We start from the raw sequence: 21,753 nt of genomic DNA, 5'->3' as shown, positions 1-21,753 counted from the left end.
AATAACATTTAATATAATTTGATACGTGATTTTTTATTTACAATAATCTATTTTAACAGGTGAAAGAATTTGGTATATTCTTTGAAGAAAAAAAATACAAAAGTCACGCTTATATATGAAAAATCAAAATTTTAAAAGATAACTACTTAAAATTGGATTTTTTGAATTAAATTTTCCTTTAAATTATTATTGTTACCAGTTTTTAATTAATATTTATATTTATATATTTTCTTTTATTTTTTTAGTTTTTAATCCTATCCACGTAAGACTACACGTTAATACTTGAGAGTTGAGAGTACTTTTAAGTTTTAAGGGAGTATAAAACTGAACCTTTCCTGACGGCGTTTCAACTTCAAAGTTCAAATAATAGTCTGGCTCATCGACTCCGACAGAAACCCTTGTGCTTTGCTTATTGAAGAACACAAGAACAAAGTAGAATCATGGGAAAGAAACAGAAGAAGGCAGGGAAAGGCAAGGAGAAAACCGAGAGAAAAACCGCTAAAGCTGAAGAGAAAAAAGCTCGTCGTGAGTCTAAGAAGCTCTCCCCTGAAGATGACATTGATGCTATTTTGGTCCTCTTTCTCCCTCTCTTAATTTATTTTATTGTTATTGTTATTATTTTTACCAATTGGGTAGTTTGCAATTTAAATAAAGATTGTTACTTTATGGTGTTTTCCGCCTAAATTATGGGTTTTTAGAGAGGTTTTGGAAAAGAACTGATTGAAAATTGAATTGGGTTATTGCAAAATTTGTGTTATTGATAGTTTGTTAATGTATATCAAAGAAGGTTAAACGTTTGTGGGTATTTTGTAATCATGAGCAATTTGCATTTTCTGTACTTATTAGAGTGGCCGAGGGCTAAGGGAGAGGGGCATTAAGAATCAAACCTACGACCTTGCCGTACCCTGTGAAAGTGGCAACACAATTAATTAACCTGGGATATATGTACTTATGCAGTTGAGTATACAGAAAGAGGAAGCTAAAAAGAAGGATGTTCATGTTGATGAGAATGTGCCTGCCCCATCTCCACGGTCGAATTGCTCGGTATTTGGGTTGCATTTACGATTTTAATTGTTTTTTCTTTGCAAATTGCTAGATTATTGATGGGTTGAATTTTTTTGGTTATGTAGTTGAGTATAAATCCAGTGAAAGAGACTGAATTAATCCTTTATGGTGGTGAATTCTACAATGGCAATAAGGTTAGGTTATCTGTATTGTTTAGCAAGCCTATATAATGCTACATATTGGAGCTTTTAGAGTGATGTTTGGATTTCTTTTGCAATGAGTGCAGACATTTGTTTACGGTGATCTTTATCGCTATGATATCGAAAAGCAAGAGTGGAAATTGGTATCCAGCCCTAATAGTCCACCACCTCGTAGTGCACATCAAGCTGTTGCTTGGAAGAATTACCTCTATATCTTTGGTACAAACTGATTAATCTCAAGGATTTTTGGTTTTTGTTTTCTTCTAAGCAATTTTCCTTCTACCTAGTAACTGTTCTTTAATGGCATTTACTTATAATTAATGAAGGTGGCGAATTTACATCTCCAAATCAAGAGAGATTTCATCATTACAAGGTGAGATCTGCATTTTGTTGTGTGTAGAAAGATGCTAATATTGTCACGGTTTTCGTCCTTTTTCCTGGTATCTGTTACCATGTTCCTACTTCATGGCTAATGAAGGAGATCTTGTTTTCTGGTAATAGGACTTTTGGGTGTTGGATTTAAAAACTAATCAATGGGAGCAATTGAATTACAAGGGAGCTCCAAGTCCACGGTCTGGTCATCGGATGGTAAGCATCATATATTGAATTTTTACATTAGCTATTGCAAGATTCTTGAATATGTTGAATCTGATGAGTATTTCTCCTTTGATGAGACTGTCAATGTTGAGGATATATCATTCTGGTTTATTGAGTTTCTATATTTACTTTTGGAATAAGTTATTTATTGATTATTATGATGTTTGCATTTTACAAAGGTAAGGTCACATCCAACCCCCCAAACCCCACAAAGAGGGAGCCACTTGACATCAGGGTAAATAGCATGTTGTTCTAGTGCTGCAAGAGTTCTCAGAAAATGTTTCTTTCTGACTTTCAATGTCGTGAACTGTAAGGAGACACAATGATTGGTAGAGATTAACCATGGTCCATCCAATGTTTTCAGAATTTTGTGACATAGCAGTCAATGTGGAAGAATCATACTAACTGTTTGTTATCTAATAGTCTTTGCTTAAACATATCTTCTCTATTGATGTATTTTCGGCTCTGTGTTTTTGCAATCTATTGTTGTGAAGTTCATTTATATAGAAGTATTTATTACTTCTCTTTACTTGGATGAAGTGAAACAATATTTTTTTTATCGAATTAGACATTGCATTGAAGTATGACCATGCTAATTGAGTTAATGAGGTTCTAGTTCATAGCCTTTAGTAGATCCCACAATTTTTTCATATCTTCTTTGTTATAGAATTCCAAAGTATCCTCAAATACTTGACGGTGTCTCTGGATCGCTTTAAATGCGATGGTAGTATTTGCTCTTAGGGTGGTTGTTTTTTGTTACCCAACAATAACATTTTAAGTGGTTCTCACTCAGGGGGGTTTGGGGGTCCAATTTAAGCAACTAAACACTAACAGAAAAATTATATCCGATTAACCCTTGGTAGCAAATATCATATGTAACTTCATATAATAAGAAGTGCACGTGATTTAATAGTCATTTTGTCTATTGTATAAAACGTTAGCTGTAACTCTGTTTTGTTTTGCTGGCGTGAATGTGACTGTGTCTGCTATTATGAAATGTGATTTTTTTTTTTTGTATAGTCACTTTGAATGTTGTTGATCTTCTATCACCTGGCTTATAAGCAGCTTTTTGCAGGTTTTGTACAAGCATAAGATTATAGTGTTTGGTGGATTTTATGACACTCTTAGAGAAGTAAGGTTGTTTTTTCGATCTCTTGTTCTCGGTTCTTTTTAATTTATAAATTTTGACCTAGTAATACATTTAGTTGAAGATTTGTCTGATGACTATGTATCTGCGTATAGCGTTAACATGTTGCAAATTGGCAAAGATATATCTTGACGAGATCCTTTATTAATTTCTTTTCAGATACCTTAATGATCTGCATGTATTTGACCTGGATCAATTCAAGGTGAACAATAATAAGCTCCATATTAATTACATTTTAATTGTCATTGGTTCAATGCTTTGTTTCAAAGAATCACGTTTTTTCATTACAGTGGCAAGAAATAAAGCCTCGACCCGGGTGCATGTGGCCTAGTCCACGGAGTGGCTTTCAACTTGCTGTTTATCAAGACGAGGTAAAATTATTGGTTATATTCTATTCGGATTTACATCTATTTGCTATTTCATATGCTGTTGCACTTGCTTTTCCTTTTCCCTTGTTATGATTTCTTAGTGTTCATAGTTATATTTTGAAATAGTTATATTTTGCTTGATTATCGATGCTCAAATGTCTCATGTAAACTTGACTTTCACATATTATTTCATCTTTGCCTTTTGATAAATTATTTCGGTCCCATGCATTAGATTTGGGCTGTAAGGTGGGTGGCTTTTGACTCAGGTGAAGAGAAGCAAAAGAAAGTTAGTCTAGAATTTTTCATGTGGACATTGATGGAGCAAACGCTCACCACATATAAAGGATATGCATTATGACTGTTGTGCATGGAGCATGCTGTAGATTCGAGTATAAAGAAGGCAGAAGGAAGCATAGTTTAAAAATAAAATAAGCTTCGTATATTATCCATTTTAGGGCTACGTAAAAGTGGATTATTACTAGTAGTTTCAAAGAGAATCTTTTCTAATGAAATAATTCTCTTTGGGAGCCAAGAGTATGCTCGAAATACTTCACTATCGGTTTTACGTAATACTATACTAGTAGCCCTTGCTTTTACATTTTCTATTACAATTCTTCCATTTAATTATAATCCTCCCCCATCCTCTATAAACCCTTCCCCATAAACACCATAATGTCAAATACCAGTTCGTTACATAGGCTAGGTCGATAAATGCAAAATCACCCTTAATCTCCAACCTACCAAAAAAAAATATCAAGGGTTTGACAATAAGAAGTTTCAACAAAAGATAACGATGAGAGTGTGTTTTCAATGTGATGAAATTGGCTAATGCATCAATGCAAGAAACATGAATTAAGTGTTAAATAAGTTCATACGAACACGGACAACCTACACCTACACAAACAACCTACTCCTCTATAGGCCACAACCCATTGTCGACCTCTTGTGGTAAAAATACAAAACCCGACGACCCCAAACCATCCTAACAAGCCAGAAGATTGTTCTCCGAAAACCATAACCAACGTCACTACCATATTTACCAAAAGTAGTTATAACCACGAAAATTTGCCCCCACATCTCACATTCGAGAACTACCCAATACTAGAATGAAGAATCTAAACCACCCAACATCATAAGTCCCAAATTCAAGCACATCCAACAATATATCCTTAACGGAGTATCCAAAACCAAGCAAATCCTACAACCTATATCCCACACACAACAACCAAACTTTTCGATTACCAAAATCAAAACTAACCAAATATGTAATTCCAAAACATATTCATAATTCTCAAGAATCTTCAACTATTGTTAAACTACAAAAGTTCTTTGTCCAACCACATAGCCCACCAAAATTATGGAGGTTGTCTGGGTGTGGGTTTATGAACAATGAGTCCATGACACCTCAAAAGCCCTAAATACCGCATAGTCTTGTGACGTACGGGTGTCAAACTCAACAATTGATTTTTCACTATGCCGTGAACCTATGCAAGTCTTAAATGAACAGGTTGGCCACTATATAAGAAGAATTTATGATTTTGACGAGACATACATTTCATGGATTGAATATATAGAAAAATTTATTTTGGAGGACGCTTGGAGCTATTGATATTGTTTTATGTCCTTGGAATTTTGTTTAAGACGTATAGGTTATAATCCATTGTATACTATAATTTTTAGGTTTGTATAATATCATTGAAATCTTCAATTGGATGTAAATTTTGAGATGCAATTATTTTTCTAATTAAACAAATATTTTTTCTTGAGTGGTCGGTGCTTATTTATGTGTCTATTTTTAGATATTACTAGAAGAGTAAGAAAACATGTTGATCCCTTGCATCAATTCGATGGGTTTGAAACAATATAATAGTTTAGGACGATGTAAAAATGTTTGAATTTAGTGCTTTACTTTTGTCACCAAGTTCTATTGTGCTTTTTATGATACGTGTTATTGTTGAATCTCCTTTCAATTTGTAAATACATCTCTAGTATCCTATAAAATCTTTTGTGGTGCATATGATTTATATTTTAGTTTACTCTAAACTTTTGAACATTCATTCCTATAACTTTATTGTATGACACCGCAGATATTTTTGTATGGAGGTTATTTCAAAGAAGTTGCTTCGGATAAAAGTAGCAGCACGGAGAAGGGAGTAGTCCACTCTGACATGTGGTCTTTGGACCCTAGAACTTGGGAATGGAATAAGGTTTGACATACATCACATAATCTATGCATGCTTGTAATGGAAGACGTATGTTGATTTTTTAGAAAATTACAATTATCTACTTAAGATATGTACCATGTTTGTGCTCGTTGTTCTACGCGTGGATTAAAAACAAGGCCACATTCCTTTGACATTGGCCACGTTGTAAAGGTTTCCAAAATAAACGAATTGATATTTCCTGCATTGTAAAGGTTTACCAAGCGATATCTTATGGTTTCGACCGATATTTAGGCGCTATGATAACAGCATTACTTCCGTTACCGCATCACCGTTCCATTACCGCGATCGCGAGCGTTATCACATTTTTATGCTATGGTTCTACATGCTATGAATGGACATATGCTTTATTGCCCATACTTTTTTTGTACTTGCAGTTGACAAGCTAAAAGATTAATTTGAATTTTATTCTTGAACTAACACAAGTTCTCTTCTAATAAAATTCAGAATTTAGTTTAAGAAACATTCTTTGTTTTTGGTGAGTGAAGGCATTGTTGAAGAAAAATAATTAACTCTTTAGCTAAGTGAAGCATGCGGGTTATTTCCAACTATACGAGGTGTGAGTATACCATTAAGAGGGAGTTAAAGAGGGAGTGAGAATGCAAGGTGGGATCTTTTTTGAGTGAAAGGACACCCCATTGGACCAAAAACTTTAAATCAACCAAACTGAAGGTTAGCAAGGCTGTAACAACTTGGCTAGAAAGAAGACAAAGGAGGAGGTTAATGATTTGTGCAAGATCACTATTTGGGAGGACTTATAGAGAAAGATGCACGAAGAAGAACTACCCACTACTTACACACCCATCAGACCAACAACTAAATCAGCCTAACTAAAGATGACCACGTGAGATGTAGAAAAACATGTACATTGCAACTTACATGTGTGCTTGAATCTTCTAAAGCAAGGTACAAGATAGGTACAAGAACAGATCCATGCTCACATGGGCAAACAGGAGTTCAAGTACATGTCCATGAGATTGGAGGGCTAGAGAAAGAGGAAGCCGTCCACCACCTGGGACTAGGGAGAAAAACATTTAGCTTCCACATCCAACACATTACCAATGACTACATCTTTCGGACAAAATGTTAGATCCAAGGAGATGTGTGCGATTTGTCATTGATTCTTGAAGTGAAATCAACTTGGTTAGTTTGGATTTGGTGGAGAAACTTGCTTTACAAACTATACACCATCTTCATCCATACAAGAAAAAATGAATTAAACGCAAATAACATAATTTAAAATAACAATTGACCTCTGAAGAATTTCATATTTTAGCAGAAAAGAAATAATTATTTTTGAAGTAAGCATCAATTATTTCAAACTCAATATTGAACTTTGATAACTTTGTATTCCATTTAATTTATTATAGTGGTTGGCATTCACTTTTGAATTACCCATAAACCTGTACTATAATGTTACCCATAGTATTCAGTCTCTGTAGCTGGAATTTCTTTCCAAATTGTTCTCTGAAACTTGCATATTTGTCTCTACTGTCCAGGTAAAGAAAAGTGGAATGCCTCCAGGACCTCGTGCTGGATTTTCTATGTGTGTCCACAAGAAAAGAGCTGTGCTTTTTGGAGGAGTGGTGGACATGGAAACTGGTGGTCAGTTTAACTAAAACTTATCCGTTAGAAAATTTGTTCTTATTCACTTCTTACTTCAGATTGTTAAATGTATAATTTAAAGTGGTAAACTAGTTGTATTTGTAAAGATGTGATCCATGTTTGGCCGTTATTCAGCTTTCCTGATTACGTTCTATTATTTAATTTGAATGCTAAGTTGCTAGCTCTTGGAACGTTTGACTAACTCTAGACTATGCAGCCGACCCAATCTTTTGGAATTATGGCTCTGACGTTGTTATTGCTGTAAATGTAATTCTAGACAACGAGACTACAAGTATGTTGAGCTGTAATATGTCAATGATCAGTGTATTTATTATTTTAATAATAGTACAATGTCAATTTCTCTGCCTTATGGCATTTATTTGCATTCTCAAAGACCTATTACTTGACAAATGTCTTCAATGCTTCTATTGTACTAGACAATTAGTGGATGTTTTTTTGTTTAGTGATGATGAATTTTTTCTCATTTCTGGGTCAAGGGAGGTTAGCTGTGTGTGATTACTCGGTTGTATCTTTTGTGGTTGTAACCGACTATGTAATACTGCCGCCTACTGGACAGCCCACAAAGGAACGATCACCGTGGGTAGGCTGCTGCTCGGGGGTGATGAAGATTACTGTATTACTTAAAAGGGTGGAAGGGCTGCTGAATTAATCACAGAAAAATTGTAATAGACTAAGTAAGAAGATAGAATAATAGAGAAGGGTTGTATTTGATTAACAAGCTCTTCGAGTGGCTATCACTCCAACTTAGCCAAAGGCATTACAACTTCCAAAAACATGAATAAAACTCATTACAGTGCATTCAATATATAATACTACACTAAAGCTTGCTTCTCTATTTTTGGTACAATAGTACTAAGCTAAAACCAAAAGGTACTACTCCAAAAGGAATGACAACTGTTCTTTGTGTTTCCTTGCTCATGTGACCCTTGCCTTGTACTTCTTTGTCTCTTGTTAACTGATTTGAGAGTGGTCCAAATGACTCTGTTGCCCATTGTTGCTTGCTTGTGTCTTCCCACGTCTGGCATATGTAAACTTCAGCTTGGGACCTTGAGTGTCCTGATTCATGACATACTACTTTGTTACTTCAGAGAAGATAAGAATTAGAGGAAAGATTATCAAGTGTACAAATCCATCCATTAAAATCTGAATTTCCACATAAGGATCTCGTTCTGAGCTTATCCTTAAATAGCAGCGAAACATGTCTATAACTCTATATTCTACTTTATGCTGTTTGCTCTTTTCCATTTTCCTTACAATTATGCTTTATGTCTGCAGAGTTCTCTTGTTGACTTTTTTTTTTTTTTTTTTTTTTTTTTTTTTTGTATATGTGAGCAGGTGATGTTATGATGAGTCTATTTTTAAATGAACTATATGGTTTCCAGCTGGACAATCACCGCTGGTAAATGTTTTGCTTTGATTCTTCATATTTTCTGTAAATTCATTTCATTGCGTGAAATAGCTAACGTAAGCGATACATGCCTTTATCTTCATTTTTCTTGCCAACTAATTTTTTATGCATCTCTGAACTCTATGCCCCCTATCTCAATAGGGCCAAAGATTCATAAATCTTTGGTTTTCGGATTATATTGGACTGTATTAAAAAGGTTCATTAATACAATACATCTGCACTTTTATGTATGTAATTTATGTGATGTTGTAGATGATATTTACTGTCAAGGGTGAATCGGAAACCACCTCTTTTTTTCACTGACATGGATAAGGTTGCGCACATACGACCCTTCAAATCTTGCCTTGGAGGGAGTCACTTAATTGCATTAGAGTTATAGAATGTAGTGTTTCTAAACTCAAGTATAATTAAGGTTTCTATTTTCATATAAGTAATAATCACCTCTTGACATGATGGGAATCCTATATAGATCCAATAAAAGCATTTGGTTTCATGTCTAATTTTATCTTTCTTCATCCAAAATTCATTCTTTGATTTTATTGATTTGTGGGGAATTCTATAAATTGCTCAAACTCTTGGAATTCGTACAAGAACTATAATTTTCAATGAACCAGCTATTCTTAGCTCTAACATTCCTTGAGGAAGAACTAGTATTAGATCATCACCTTTTCAACTAAGAGGTCTTATGACAATTTCTTACAACATAATAAAAAGGTGTTTGAAATAAGAGAAATCCTTTGAACTACTGCAACTTACCCAAACCATGTCTCCAATACTAGAGTCCTATAACACAAGCACTACAATGTGTATATGTGTAGGAAGTAGAGAATTTCTTTGTCTGTTGATGACTCGTTTAACCTGTATTAGTTCAATGAATACTTAAATATATTTCATAAACTAATAATATAAGTAAAAGAATAGTTTTGACGGTCCTAGATGCTGGGCTGCTGGCAGAAACTAACGCACTATCTTCTCTTTTTATTAGGTACCCGTTGGAGCTCCGGAAGGAAAAGTCCAGCAAAGATAAGGTATTTGATTCTAAAATTCTGATGTGCACAGTGGATGCTATACGTTGATAGTGTTATATCCACTGTCTAATAGTCCAATAGTTATGGTGACTACTGATTAGAATCTTTCCAATTTAAAATTGAATACCATAAATATTGCGTAAGGTTATATGGTGATTGCTATTTGCCCAACACCCCCTTGATACTTGCACAATGTGGTGGAATGTTGATAATTGTTTTAAGGTTCTTGATGCCGCAATTGTTTTTCCTCGCTTTTTTCATTTAGATCATGCGACCACTTGGTCATCCTCTTGGGCTAATGGAGTGGAGTCTTTTGTCATGTTGTTTAATAGTGGCTTGTTTTTATTCCACCGTGCAGTTGAAAAAGATGGGTGGTGAGAATATTCATGCAAGTTTACTTGAAAAAAAGGCTAGTTTATCACATATAGACACTGGTGTAGCAAATAGAGACGATACAGCTATGGTTGACAAAGAATCAGGAAATAAATTGGAGGAGAGCATAAGTGAGATGTCTATTGAGACAGACTATAATGGAAGCAGTGGTAGACTGGGCTCAAAATCTGACAGCGGGTATCTGGAACCCGATACCAACTTGGAATCACAAAATATTACTTCACCAGAGGTTGGTACTTTGTAGTTCAGAAGTCCTGGCTATTGCACTTTATGGCTCCTTCTCAGGTCCCACAACTCGGATTAATATGCATTTTCAGGTAGTGAAGCCTTGTGGACGAATTAATGCGTGCCTGGCGGTTGGAAAAGATACATTGTACTTGTATGGGGGCATGATGGAGATCAAAGATCGTGAAATTACGCTTGATGATCTGTACACTCTTAATCTCAGCAAATTGGATGAATGGAAATGCATAATACCAGTGAGTCCCTTTTCTTTTTATGATAGCTTGTGCTTATTGTACTGCTATAGCACAACAATGTCAAGCCTGAACTAGTCTATATTGTTACATATTAATGAAATAATCGACTCGTGGACAATTTTTAAAAATGTCACACGTATGATTTTGTGCTTGGTGCTCTAGAAAAGTTGCTATTTTTTGACAATACGACCTCATAAAGTACTTATTGATTTATTTTCTTCGTTCTGTTGTATATCAGGCTTCAGAATCTGAATGGGTTGAAGCTTCAGAGGAGGAAGGTGATGATGAGGATGAAGAAGACGAAGATGACAGTGAAGATGGTGAAAGCAGCGGTGAGCAGACCGATGATGATGAAGAAATGGAGGTGCTGCCCTATTCTTGCTTACAATTTAACAAGATCCTTATTTTAGTAGCTCCCTTATTATTTTTGATTCTTGTCACATAATCATGAAATATCTGCTGCCACTCTTTATGCGGTAACCTTGTAATTTGGTAACTGTATGGTACGAATGGAGTGGGAATCAAGTTTATTGAAATTCTTTAAATTTGATTTTCTTAGTGACTATATTATTCTTTTGTGAAGGATGTTAATGATGACGAGAAATCGCGTCAAATAGGGGATGCTGTTGCTTTAATAAAAGGGGAAGGAAAGAATCTCCGAAGGAAGGAAAAACGCGCAAGAATAGAGCAAATCAGAGCTAGTCTTGGACTTTCAGATTCAATGAGAACGCCTGTGGTAAATGCAGTTCTTTACAATTTGATCTAACTCTTGATCGATGCCTATATCATATTGTTTTCGAACTTCGATCATAAAACTATTTAACTCTTGCCAAATCATGGACGTTATTCTGCTGCAAAATTTCTGTCGGACCTCGAATTATTCACTATACTTGTAGCCTATGTATTGCTGTAGATTTATTGGCTAGTAGGTAGCATCGAGCACTCAATTATCTCTTTTGCATCTTGTGAAGCCTGGTGAATCTTTGAGAGAGTTCTATAAGCGCACCAATATGTACTGGCAAATGGCAGCTTATGAACACACCCAACACACTGGGAAGGTGAAGTACTCTTTTTCTTTACTCTTTTCTTGGAAAATCATTGATTTAACCAGTAAATAAAGATCGAGTGGTCATGCATACGGCTAACTGATTGTTTTCATTTATGGCAAGTCCCTTATTAGATTTCAGCATTTCAGATAAGTTGCACTAATGCAACAAGATCAATTACTCGTAATTGAACAAGTCCTACTACCAGTGTTAACCCGCTTTTATCGCTTTTTTCTAAAATTAATGAGTAGTATGCCATTTATTCTGAGGGTTATTCTCTATTGTAATTTCCTTGAAAAAAGCGCAACATAGGTGTGATCACAATAACATTCTAATAGTGAGATATGTTGATATCTTGAGTTAATGTTCCTTCTGTTTTGTGCTCTCTTTCAGGAGCTTCGGAAAGATGGTTTTGATCTTGCTGATGCTCGATATAGGGAGCTGAAACCGCTTCTTGATGAGGTACTGACAGCTTTTACAATTTGGAAAAAAAGTTTGGATACTAGACCTTGTATATTATCGTCATCACAACAACATTCTTTTACCCCAAGTCCCAACGTCATTAACTGGCTTCCACCTAAGTGGGGTTTGGGAGGTCGAGTCAGTGTAACATGATTTGTAATTCGTTTTTTGAATTCGCAATTCGCTCAAATTTGTCCAAGAATAGTCCAAAACCGACCATAACTTTTTTTCGATTCGAGATGCGTGAGTAAATTATCGAATCATGTGACACTGGGTCGGATATACGCAACTCTTACCTTTGTTGGTGATAACAAAGGGATGGTTTCCGAATTCCATCTGACCCTTGGTAGCGATCTTCAAATGCAACTTCACATAAATAAGAAGTGCAAATGATTTAATGACCCCTTGTGACAAAGATTGTATATTATTGCCCTAACAATTTTTTTCTTCGGTAGTTGGCTGTGCTGGAAGAGGAACAGAAGGCCGAAGAGCAAGAAGCGGCTGAATCAAGCTCTAAAAGAGGAAACAACAAAAAAAACAGGGTGTCATCCTCTCAAAGATAACCCTTATTGTGACTTGTGAGTTGTCTACCAAAATTTTGACTTGTTTTCCGTGTAAAATTCAATTGAAACCCATTACTGTTCTTGGTAGATCTAGTCTCTATACTTAATATATACGCTATCGCCTATCTATATAATACGATCCTTACTTACTAATGTAAGAAAACACAATGTGGGCCCCAAGTCCCAACACAAATGTTGTACTTTTACGACGGGACCCCATCTCAGGCAACCTACCCGATGTGAGAAGTGAGAAATGAGTCGACCAACTTTTAGGCAGGGGTGGAGCGTGGATCGAAAATAGACGATGTGTACCTTTACTTTCCATGATTCATGGGAAAAAAGAGCTGTCCTTTTCTGTTTTCTTTTCATAGTTTTGGTAAGACACCACTAATTCTGGTGCATACATGAATAATATCTGAACGCAGGATGTCAAACCATGATATGATATCATATAATCATATGATTACGTTCCCATTATCGTTATGTATGGTTGTCCTGAGCAGGCGGTTCTGGATCTGGACACGCAACTTATTTTCTTATTAATGATGTTCTTTTGAAACATATGATTACTTAGTTGAATGCTTTTGGGAACTTAAAGTTGTAGAGTGAAAATGGGGGCCTGGTTGATGCAAAAAAAATGAACTATTTATTGGTGTTAGGCTGTTAGTTCATGTATTTCGACTGTTGTCCCCTTTTACCAGTAACAGTTGGCCCCATCTTTTAGACTTTTTGTGGGGAAAAGGCTCTATGTTTAGCATATACTCTTATTAATTTCGTCTATGTTTCTAACTTTTTGGCCTAATTACTGATTAGTGCCATCATCAGCACTAATTATTTTCAACACTTTAATTGATTTTCGTGGACTTTTGCACACTGCTTTAATAATCCGTTTAATAAACTTCATATTTATCAACTGATTCGTTTATTTGTAACAGGAATTTGTTTAAATCGCTAATTTAACAAACACTAAAATTAAATAATTTGACCAATTTCTTTTTCGGAAATTGGTTTTTTAAGTCTTGTGTGATGGACTCTTGGAAAAAAATAATGACTTTTACATAATTTGTTGTTATTTTTAATTAGCCGTTTAAAATATGTTTGGATAGGAGAAAATTTAGAAAACAAAGGGAAAGGGCAATCAAGGATCGTTTTACTATTTTTTTTTTTAATTGGGTAAGAATAGGATAAGGAATGGAAATCTTTCACATCTTAACTAAAATAACTCTTTTTAATGTTGCAAAGACATGGATAGAAAACATATCGATCATCTCCTTCTTTCCTTTCCTTTCCCTTTTCTCCCTTCCTTTCCTTTTAAAAATGTTATCTAAACATAGTACTTTTATTAATTAATACTTTACAAATTCTTATTTGAGACCGTCTTTACAAAAGACGTTTTAAATTTAGGCCAGCATAATTTTTAAATTTATAGAAAAATAACTAAACTTTCTAAATAATACTTTTTAACTTTCATTTTCCTTCCCAAATTCTATTTGTGGTTTTCAATCTCCATCTTCCTCTTTTAAACTCCATTGTTATTTATTCTTTGTTTATCTTCTTTAACATTTGCAAAATCATCATAGTTATGTATTTATATTTCATCATTTTTGTTTTTAAAGCTTTTATTTTCATTTTTTTTTGGGTTGATTGTGTTATATATTAGTTGGATTTACAATTTTCTGATTTTCTTTAAAAATTAAGCTTCATCAATAGTGTAAATAGTGATGTTGAAGAAGACAACAATGTTTACTATTCGGGGGAAATTAATAAAAGCAATTGTGGTTATAACATAATATATTGAGAGTTATAACATAATATATTTGTAATTATAACATAATATATTTGGGGTTATAACCATAATATATTTGGAGTTATAACATAATATAGTTAGGGTTATAACATAATATATAATTATGTTTTTAGCGTAATAAATTTGGGTGTATAATAGTATATATTTGTGAAATAATACTACAAATTTGATATTATAATAATACAAGCAAATATATTGAGTCCCAATATATTATGTATATATTCTGTTATAACCCCAAATATATTATGTTATAATTCAGAATATATTATGTTAAAACCCCAAATATATTATTTTAACATCAAATCATAAAATATTAGCCATAATTGTCATCTTCAACATCACTGTTTTTCACCATTGATGAACCTTAATTTTTTTTTTACAAAACTAAAAAAAATCTGATTTATTACTAAATGATGTTTTATTGTGCTTAGGAATAAGCAGTTAATCAGAAAACTTTTCATCTTCCAAAAAGAAAGCACTTTTCTACAGTTTTTTTTAAAACAGCAGTTTTTTTTTTAAATTAAGATATTTACTAAAGAAGGAAAGTGGGTTGGGCTCTTGAGAGACCGTCTTTAGAAGAGACGGTCTCTCAAGAGAGAGCCTGTTAATACTTTTATTACCTACTCATTTCTTTCTTAAATAAGTTCTTATTTGCTATTTTGGAATGTTTTTTAATTGTTATTTTCATAAAAAAATCTTTCTATTTATATCATAAATTTTGAATTAAAATAGTCTTGTTCATCTTCATTTTAATATTTTAATAATACTTATGGTCCCACATATCTTCCACTAACTTCATTTTATCAATTTTATATTCCTTATGGTTCCATCACATTTTCCACTAGCTTTATAAAAACTTTTTTTATTAGTTGTGGTCTCCATATTTTTTCCATTAACTTTCTTTCAATAATTTTTTAGCGTTTTTTTAGTGAAAACTTCATTGAGAAACGAAGGGAGTATATAATAAACCTCTAAACGTTACTTTATTGTTGTTCATGTAAGTGTGTTCATGTTAACTTGGTTGGTTCAAGTCAATTTGGGTTTGTTCAAAATGGAAACATGTGTAAGGTGAGAAGTTAATTTTTTTAAGAACCCAATTATATAATAAAATGAAAATATTAATTAAAGTATTTAAAAGGTTAATTGCTTTTTCAATTGTATTTCATTATAATTTAAACAAGTTACTAGAATTGCAAAATTTGGATTTGTTTTATAATTTTTTGAGGCTATGCTTGAAATTAATAGAAAGACCCATAAATATTTTAGACGGCTCTTATAAATTGAAAGTAGGAATATGAAGAAGTGATATGTTCTCCAAGTACTCATGATTCATGAACAAGACATTCATATGATAAATATACAAGTTTGAGTATTTATTTACAAATTTGGCTAGTAAACTTTTATCTAATTCAATCTTGGCTGGTTATGGGTAGGCTAAACTCCGAAAAAAATAGGGATGGGCATTGGTCGGATTTAGGTCGGATCCAATAAGATTCAGATTTATACCCTAATGTTTTTATTAGACTCAGTCCCGGACCCGGATTTATAAAGTCTGAAAATTTTAGACCCGGACCCATATTATGTATTACAATATTCTACCATTCATGTAAAATTATTAAAAATTTTCGACTAACGAAGATTTTCTAAAACTTTATACTAATTGAGCGAAATATATGAAGTTTCCAACATTCAAGTTCTTATAACGAAATATTTATCGAGTCTTTAATTTTTAAAGTTTAGATACAACGACCACATTATAAATTACATGAATCGAAAAAGTTTAAAATCACGTAATGTTCAAAAATATAACAAAATTTCAAAACAAAAAATGAAATACACATGATAGCTAATATATAATTTTTTTAAAAAAATGTAAATGGGTTCATGGGTCAGATCTGGGTCTCAAACATGTAGACCCAAACCCAAACCCTAAGATATGGGCCTATATCCGACCTGAACCCTTAAAATTAGGGTCAGATCGGGTCAGTTCTAGACCCTTAGAGTCCAAGACCCATATCCATCCCTAGAAGGAAAGCGTGTTAAAAGCGTGTTAGTGAGAATTAAGGTCAAGTCTCTCCTAAAAAAATAGTAGAAGTTATCTTCAGCTGAAACAAGATTCAATTCTCTTGTTATCGTATTTCTTGATATATTGACCTAAAATAATAGTAGTACTTCTATTAAAATAATAGTGTAATGATGCCAAAACTCAAAACTAAGTGGTAGAACACTCAAAAGAAGAACACTCAGATTCTGTATAGCTTTTCTTTGCTGACCACAGATTCTCTCTGTAGTCTGTAGGGGTTTTTTCTATTCTTGCTGTTCCAACTCCAAGTCATCTTTTTCGGTTAGAGTTAGAAACATTTTCTAGTCTCTTTTATTTAATTTGCTTATTTTTATTTTTGATAATGACATAAAGTGTATTATTTATTTAATTTACACTTACATATTTAACTTATATTTTCATCTAAACAGTATTTTATTTTTTATAAAATATATTTTTTATTTTTTACTCAATTTTCTTAATTTATACCCTATTTATATTGGAAAAATTATCTTGAATAATACGAACTTTCACTGATTTTCCTACAATAATACGAACTTTCAATTAACCATGAATAATACGAACTTTGATACATATTTCCCGCTGGCATACCATTTTACCAGTTACCGGTAAACTTACTCATTCCTTTTAAAATTTTTTTTTGGCTGATAAAACTAAGTAAGAAAAATTACCCTGAATAATACGAACTTTCACTGATTTTCCTACAATAATACGAACTTTCAATTAACTATGAATAAAATACGAACTTTGATACATATTTCCCGCTAGCATAATGAAGAAATGGGGAATTTACCGTTTCTCTAGGTAAAGAACCGGTCAGGTATGCTAGCGGGAAATATGTATTAAAGTTCGTATTATTCATGGTTAATTGAAAGTTCGTATTATTGTAGGAAAATCAGTGAAAGTTCGTATTATTCAGGGTAATTTTTCCATTTATATTCACAAATTATTGTATGAGATTAAATTTTTAATTAGACGGAGTACAAGTTTAAGCTGTAGTGTTTTGTTGATTCTTACTTTTGTTCTTTAAGTAAATATTTTATACAACCCTCTTGCTGCACATTCCTAAAAAGAGATACACAATTCCCTTTTTAATTTACCAATATCCTTTTCACTTGCCTTGCGCACGCTACATAACTAAAATAAATGATGATTGAAGTTGCTTGCTTCATCCTTGTACTATGTTATTTTTAATTACTTAAAAAATTTAACTCAATTAATTTTTTATTTCTATCCTATGATAGGTTAGAGAATTTTCTACCGATAAGAAGAAAAAGAAAAACTAATTTATCTATAATGATAAAAATCAAACTCCTACTCCAAAAGTATAATATCTAATTGATTAGAAAAACTTATAAGAATTACCTATAATCGAATAATGTTTAAATGACAAAGAGAATGGATCTTGATAATATTCAATTGCAATGATAAATAAAATAAATTGAGTTAAACTTGCAATCAAACAAAGTTGAACAGAAAATAAATCGTAAAAAATAAGGTGTAGATGATTTGCTTGTTTAGATGTGATTTTTTTCTAACAATTTTAAGTATAAAAGTTTCAATCATCCCCTTAAACAATTAGTTGACGCCTCAAAATATATCATACTAATGTCAAAAGATGTACTTCAATTTAATTTAGTACTTTATATCTGTCTCTTTGAATTTGTATAACTTTTTATTTTTACCTGTTTTAAATGATTTCATAAACTTATTTTTTCTCTTCACCTTTAACTTTTATTTTTTTATTTTTTATTCACTTTTTAAAATTTTGTTCTCAAATTTGTTTCCCTTTCCACAAAAGAATTAGAAGTGATGGAACGAGTATAAAATAAGACCGCCCTGGGCAGCCCTTTACTGCAGATTAAGGCATGCCTGACTTGGAAATTGGGAAGGATTAACTTAATATTTTGGTCAGAATTTTAGAGGGAGAATCTTGATAAGAACTAAGACTCATAACAGTTCTTGAGATAATTGTAATTTTAATATTAAACTTTTAAATGCAATATGAAAATATTACTAATTTAATATTATTAGTGAACTTTTCCAAGCATCGAGTCAAATATTGACTTCAAAATTGCTCCTATGTGAAATAATTTGGAAGGAGATAATTTTTTCATATTCTTTAAATGAAAGGTTGAGATGAGGAAAACATTATTTGTTATAAAAATTCTTACATTAAACATATAAATGTGGTCGTGGTCATGGTCAACAGTCTAGTGTCTTCCATAAAGTCAGATTCAAGAAAATAGGTTGCGGAGAGATCATATCCGTATCCCTTTGAGGGAGAAGGGTGGGAGAAATGCTCACAAAACAATCTAGCTAAGCTCCCAGGTATTAAGAGCCCTGCAAAATAAAATATGAGTAGCATTGATAATTTTTTTGAAGTTTAAGGTAGATAAAAAAAAATAGTTAAGTGAAGAATCGAAACCAAAATTTTTTTTGTGTATACTTTTAAGAAGGAAATTGAAATGAGTTCGCAAATAAATAACTGTTATTGTTACTAAGTAAAAAACTTTTAGAAGGAATACATGAATATTGAAAACAAAAATGAATGATGTTAAACGAAATTAACAGCCCGTTTGGTAGATATTATATGGTAGAAATGGTAATGAAAAGTCAATGTAATTTTAGTAGAACAATAATAGTTATGCTTGTTCTCCTTCCTTTATTTGAATTTCTTTATAAAATTTATTCCAACGCATTACTAAAGTGATATTGAGTGATAATAGAATTTGCAAACAAAATTTTTTGTTATATTTAAAGTTTTATTACCACTAAAATAACTCCACATTTTACTGAAATTAACAGTCCTAATGTGCTTAAGATATAATTGAAATATAACATGAGTGTAATCATTAGAGGGATCTAATGTAATAAAAAAAATTATTACATTTTAAAATTAAATAGTGAAGTATTTAAAATTTCAAAAGAAAGCCTTTATATCTAAATGTCTAAACCAAAGAGAATATACAAGGAATATTAATCTAAGCTTATAGCGTGTAGTGACACGGTCCCTGTAATTAATTAACAAATGATTAGCGTTAAATATTAGGTAAAAATTGTCCCCTTTCATTAATTTAAGCTTGATTCTTGGCGGACCCAATTTAGCTATGCAGAAAATCCAATAATTATTCCCTGCATTGGTTTTCTTTATTCTCCAATAATTATTTTAATTCCCTTATTGCATTAACATAATGTAGGAGCGTTTAGATGTGTTAAGGCCATCATTCACCTCATAGCCATAGGTAGTAAGAATTTTATCGAATTTTATTTCAGTTGAAATAAATATTATTTGATTTTCATTATATTTTGTTATGAATTAACTTATTTACGAATAAATCTTATATCACAATAAGACGACATCAATATAATCAATACATTTCGTTGATCATTCACTTTAAGATTATAAGTAATTATTTTAAGATTAAAAATAATCACTTTAAGACTCGTTATACTGATCATTTTAAAATTATAACTAATTACTTTAAAATTATAACTATTCATTGGATCAGCAAATTAAAAATAATTTGACGTCTTGACATTAATATGGACCAGGTACGTTAAATGCATAATTGTGGTCGGTCCATGAGAAAACTCCTGCCCTTGTTGAAAAAATAAAGATTCTCAAAGTCAAAAATGCATAAAACCTAACTGGATTACTTTTACCACTACGTCTACGACCATAAGTGTTAGCTAATAATATGTTCTCATCGGTGGACACAAAGTATTATACTACTTTCCTATATTAAATTTAGTCAACCTTAATTAGCTAATTTACCATTAACAATTATGCTTTGCTAATTGCTTGTCAGCTGTAATTAGATTGACTTATAAATTATTCTTCACGACTTATGTAACACAATGTAAGACAATAAAGTTTAGTTTGATCCGTAAATTCAATTTAGTTTGAATTACACGGCAGATTGAAGAAAGAAAAAGTTTAGAATGAATTTGGTTCATACTATTTTAATGTGAATCAAATTTAAAAGGTACTTTTATTTGACAAGTATTTCAAGTACAATCACTGGCAAACACTTATCATTAAGTTAGTATACACTAAAATAGTGTGAACCGAGTTTATATTATACAAGACTTTTACGCTGAGGGAAGGGGTAAGTAAATTAGAATCGAACTTAAGATCTTTTCTGAAAAGTAATACTTATTCTTCAACTGAGACAATAAAAGAAATTCAATTTGTTTTGTTTATCATAATTTTTACTCACATTAACTGTTTTTATATCAATTAACTATAGAGATTAGTTTAAAACTCCTTTCATTTATACGATTAACTTATTAGGTTAATTAATTAATAAAAGTTATTTTAAAAAGATTTAATTTTGATTAATCTAAAATGATATAGGAAGAATTGGCTTGTTATGTAGAATTTCATTAACAAAAACCATTCAGCTATTAATTAGAAAAGTAAGAGAAGGCAAAATGAGATAAAACCAAAGTTAAGTACAGTACTATCAGTCTATCACTATGTGCATATTTTTAATACTACAATGTCATGATTTCTTTTTTTGTTTGTCAATACTAGACATATGCAATGAGTAGAATAAAACACGTGTCGGTTTATAAAAACGGGTTGGATTGGACTAGATTCAAATTAAAAAACAAGATCAAATGGCTCTGGCTTGCTTCGGTCCGACCCAAATATAATTTTGCTCTTCTAATTAAAATTCTATTGAATAAACATTTCTGAAAATCTTATAAAAAAAGTTAATTTAATGATTTTTGCATTGAAATAAATCAAATAAAATTTCACTTGACTAGTTTAAACTTATAGATTAAGTATAACATATAAATTATTAGTAATTAGTGTAAAATGCCAAAAAAAAATGAAACAAAAAACTTATAGATTAAGAATAAAACATAAATTAAAAGTGATTGATAATATTTAGTATCGATAGAGAATATACATGCATTATTTTTAAAAAATAATGTATATAAATGGACAGAGTAACAGTTTCTCTTTACAGTACCACTAAGTGATAACTCATAAGTATAAACATACTGATATAACAAAAAACTTCTAAAATTATTCTTGCTACATTTTAAGTAATATAATTTATTATTTTAATTATTCATATATTAAATTATATATAATTAATAATTATAAAAAATAAATATTATAAATGATAAAAATATACAATTAAACAATTTAAGAAAAATTTATTCTTACACATTATAAAAATATATAAAATATAAACTCGAATATAGCGTATCAATAATAGAAATAATAGGAAGGCAAAGCAATATTTGCGATCAATAAAATAATTTGGTGGGCCATAATTAGATAAGGGCTTTAGCTAGGAGGAGTACGTACAAAAAATGTCC

At 31.8% G+C, this 21,753-nt stretch overlaps 1 protein-coding gene across 2 annotated transcripts; it reads left to right on the top strand.

The window, feature by feature from the left end:
• Positions 1-325: 325 nt before the first annotated feature.
• On the top strand, positions 326-13,946 carry LOC130812892 (uncharacterized). Of its 2 annotated transcripts, XM_057678527.1 has the most exons (20): positions 327-572; positions 958-1,044; positions 1,131-1,199; positions 1,292-1,424; positions 1,532-1,578; positions 1,707-1,793; positions 2,878-2,939; positions 3,109-3,151; positions 3,240-3,320; positions 5,405-5,524; positions 7,039-7,144; positions 8,501-8,564; positions 9,559-9,601; positions 9,960-10,223; positions 10,312-10,473; positions 10,712-10,837; positions 11,057-11,209; positions 11,445-11,531; positions 11,913-11,981; positions 12,437-13,946. In XM_057678527.1, the coding sequence occupies exons 1-20, from the start codon at positions 441-443 to the stop codon at positions 12,542-12,544; spliced, it is 2,043 nt and encodes a 680-aa protein (XP_057534510.1). In that variant the 5' UTR covers positions 327-440; the 3' UTR covers positions 12,545-13,946. The 2 variants fall into 2 exon arrangements, with proteins under 2 accessions (XP_057534511.1, XP_057534510.1); XM_057678528.1 differs by lacking the exons at positions 11,913-11,981; positions 12,437-13,946 and having other exon boundaries at positions 326-572; positions 11,387-11,527.
• Positions 13,947-21,753: the final 7,807 nt, after the last annotated feature.

Source organism: Amaranthus tricolor, chromosome 5 (genome assembly GCF_026212465.1).
Source record: "Amaranthus tricolor cultivar Red isolate AtriRed21 chromosome 5, ASM2621246v1, whole genome shotgun sequence".
NCBI classification, from domain to species: Eukaryota; Viridiplantae; Streptophyta; class Magnoliopsida; order Caryophyllales; family Amaranthaceae; genus Amaranthus; species Amaranthus tricolor.
The sequence above is the reverse complement of the archived record's forward strand: the minus strand, read 5'-3'. Positions and strand labels throughout refer to the sequence as shown.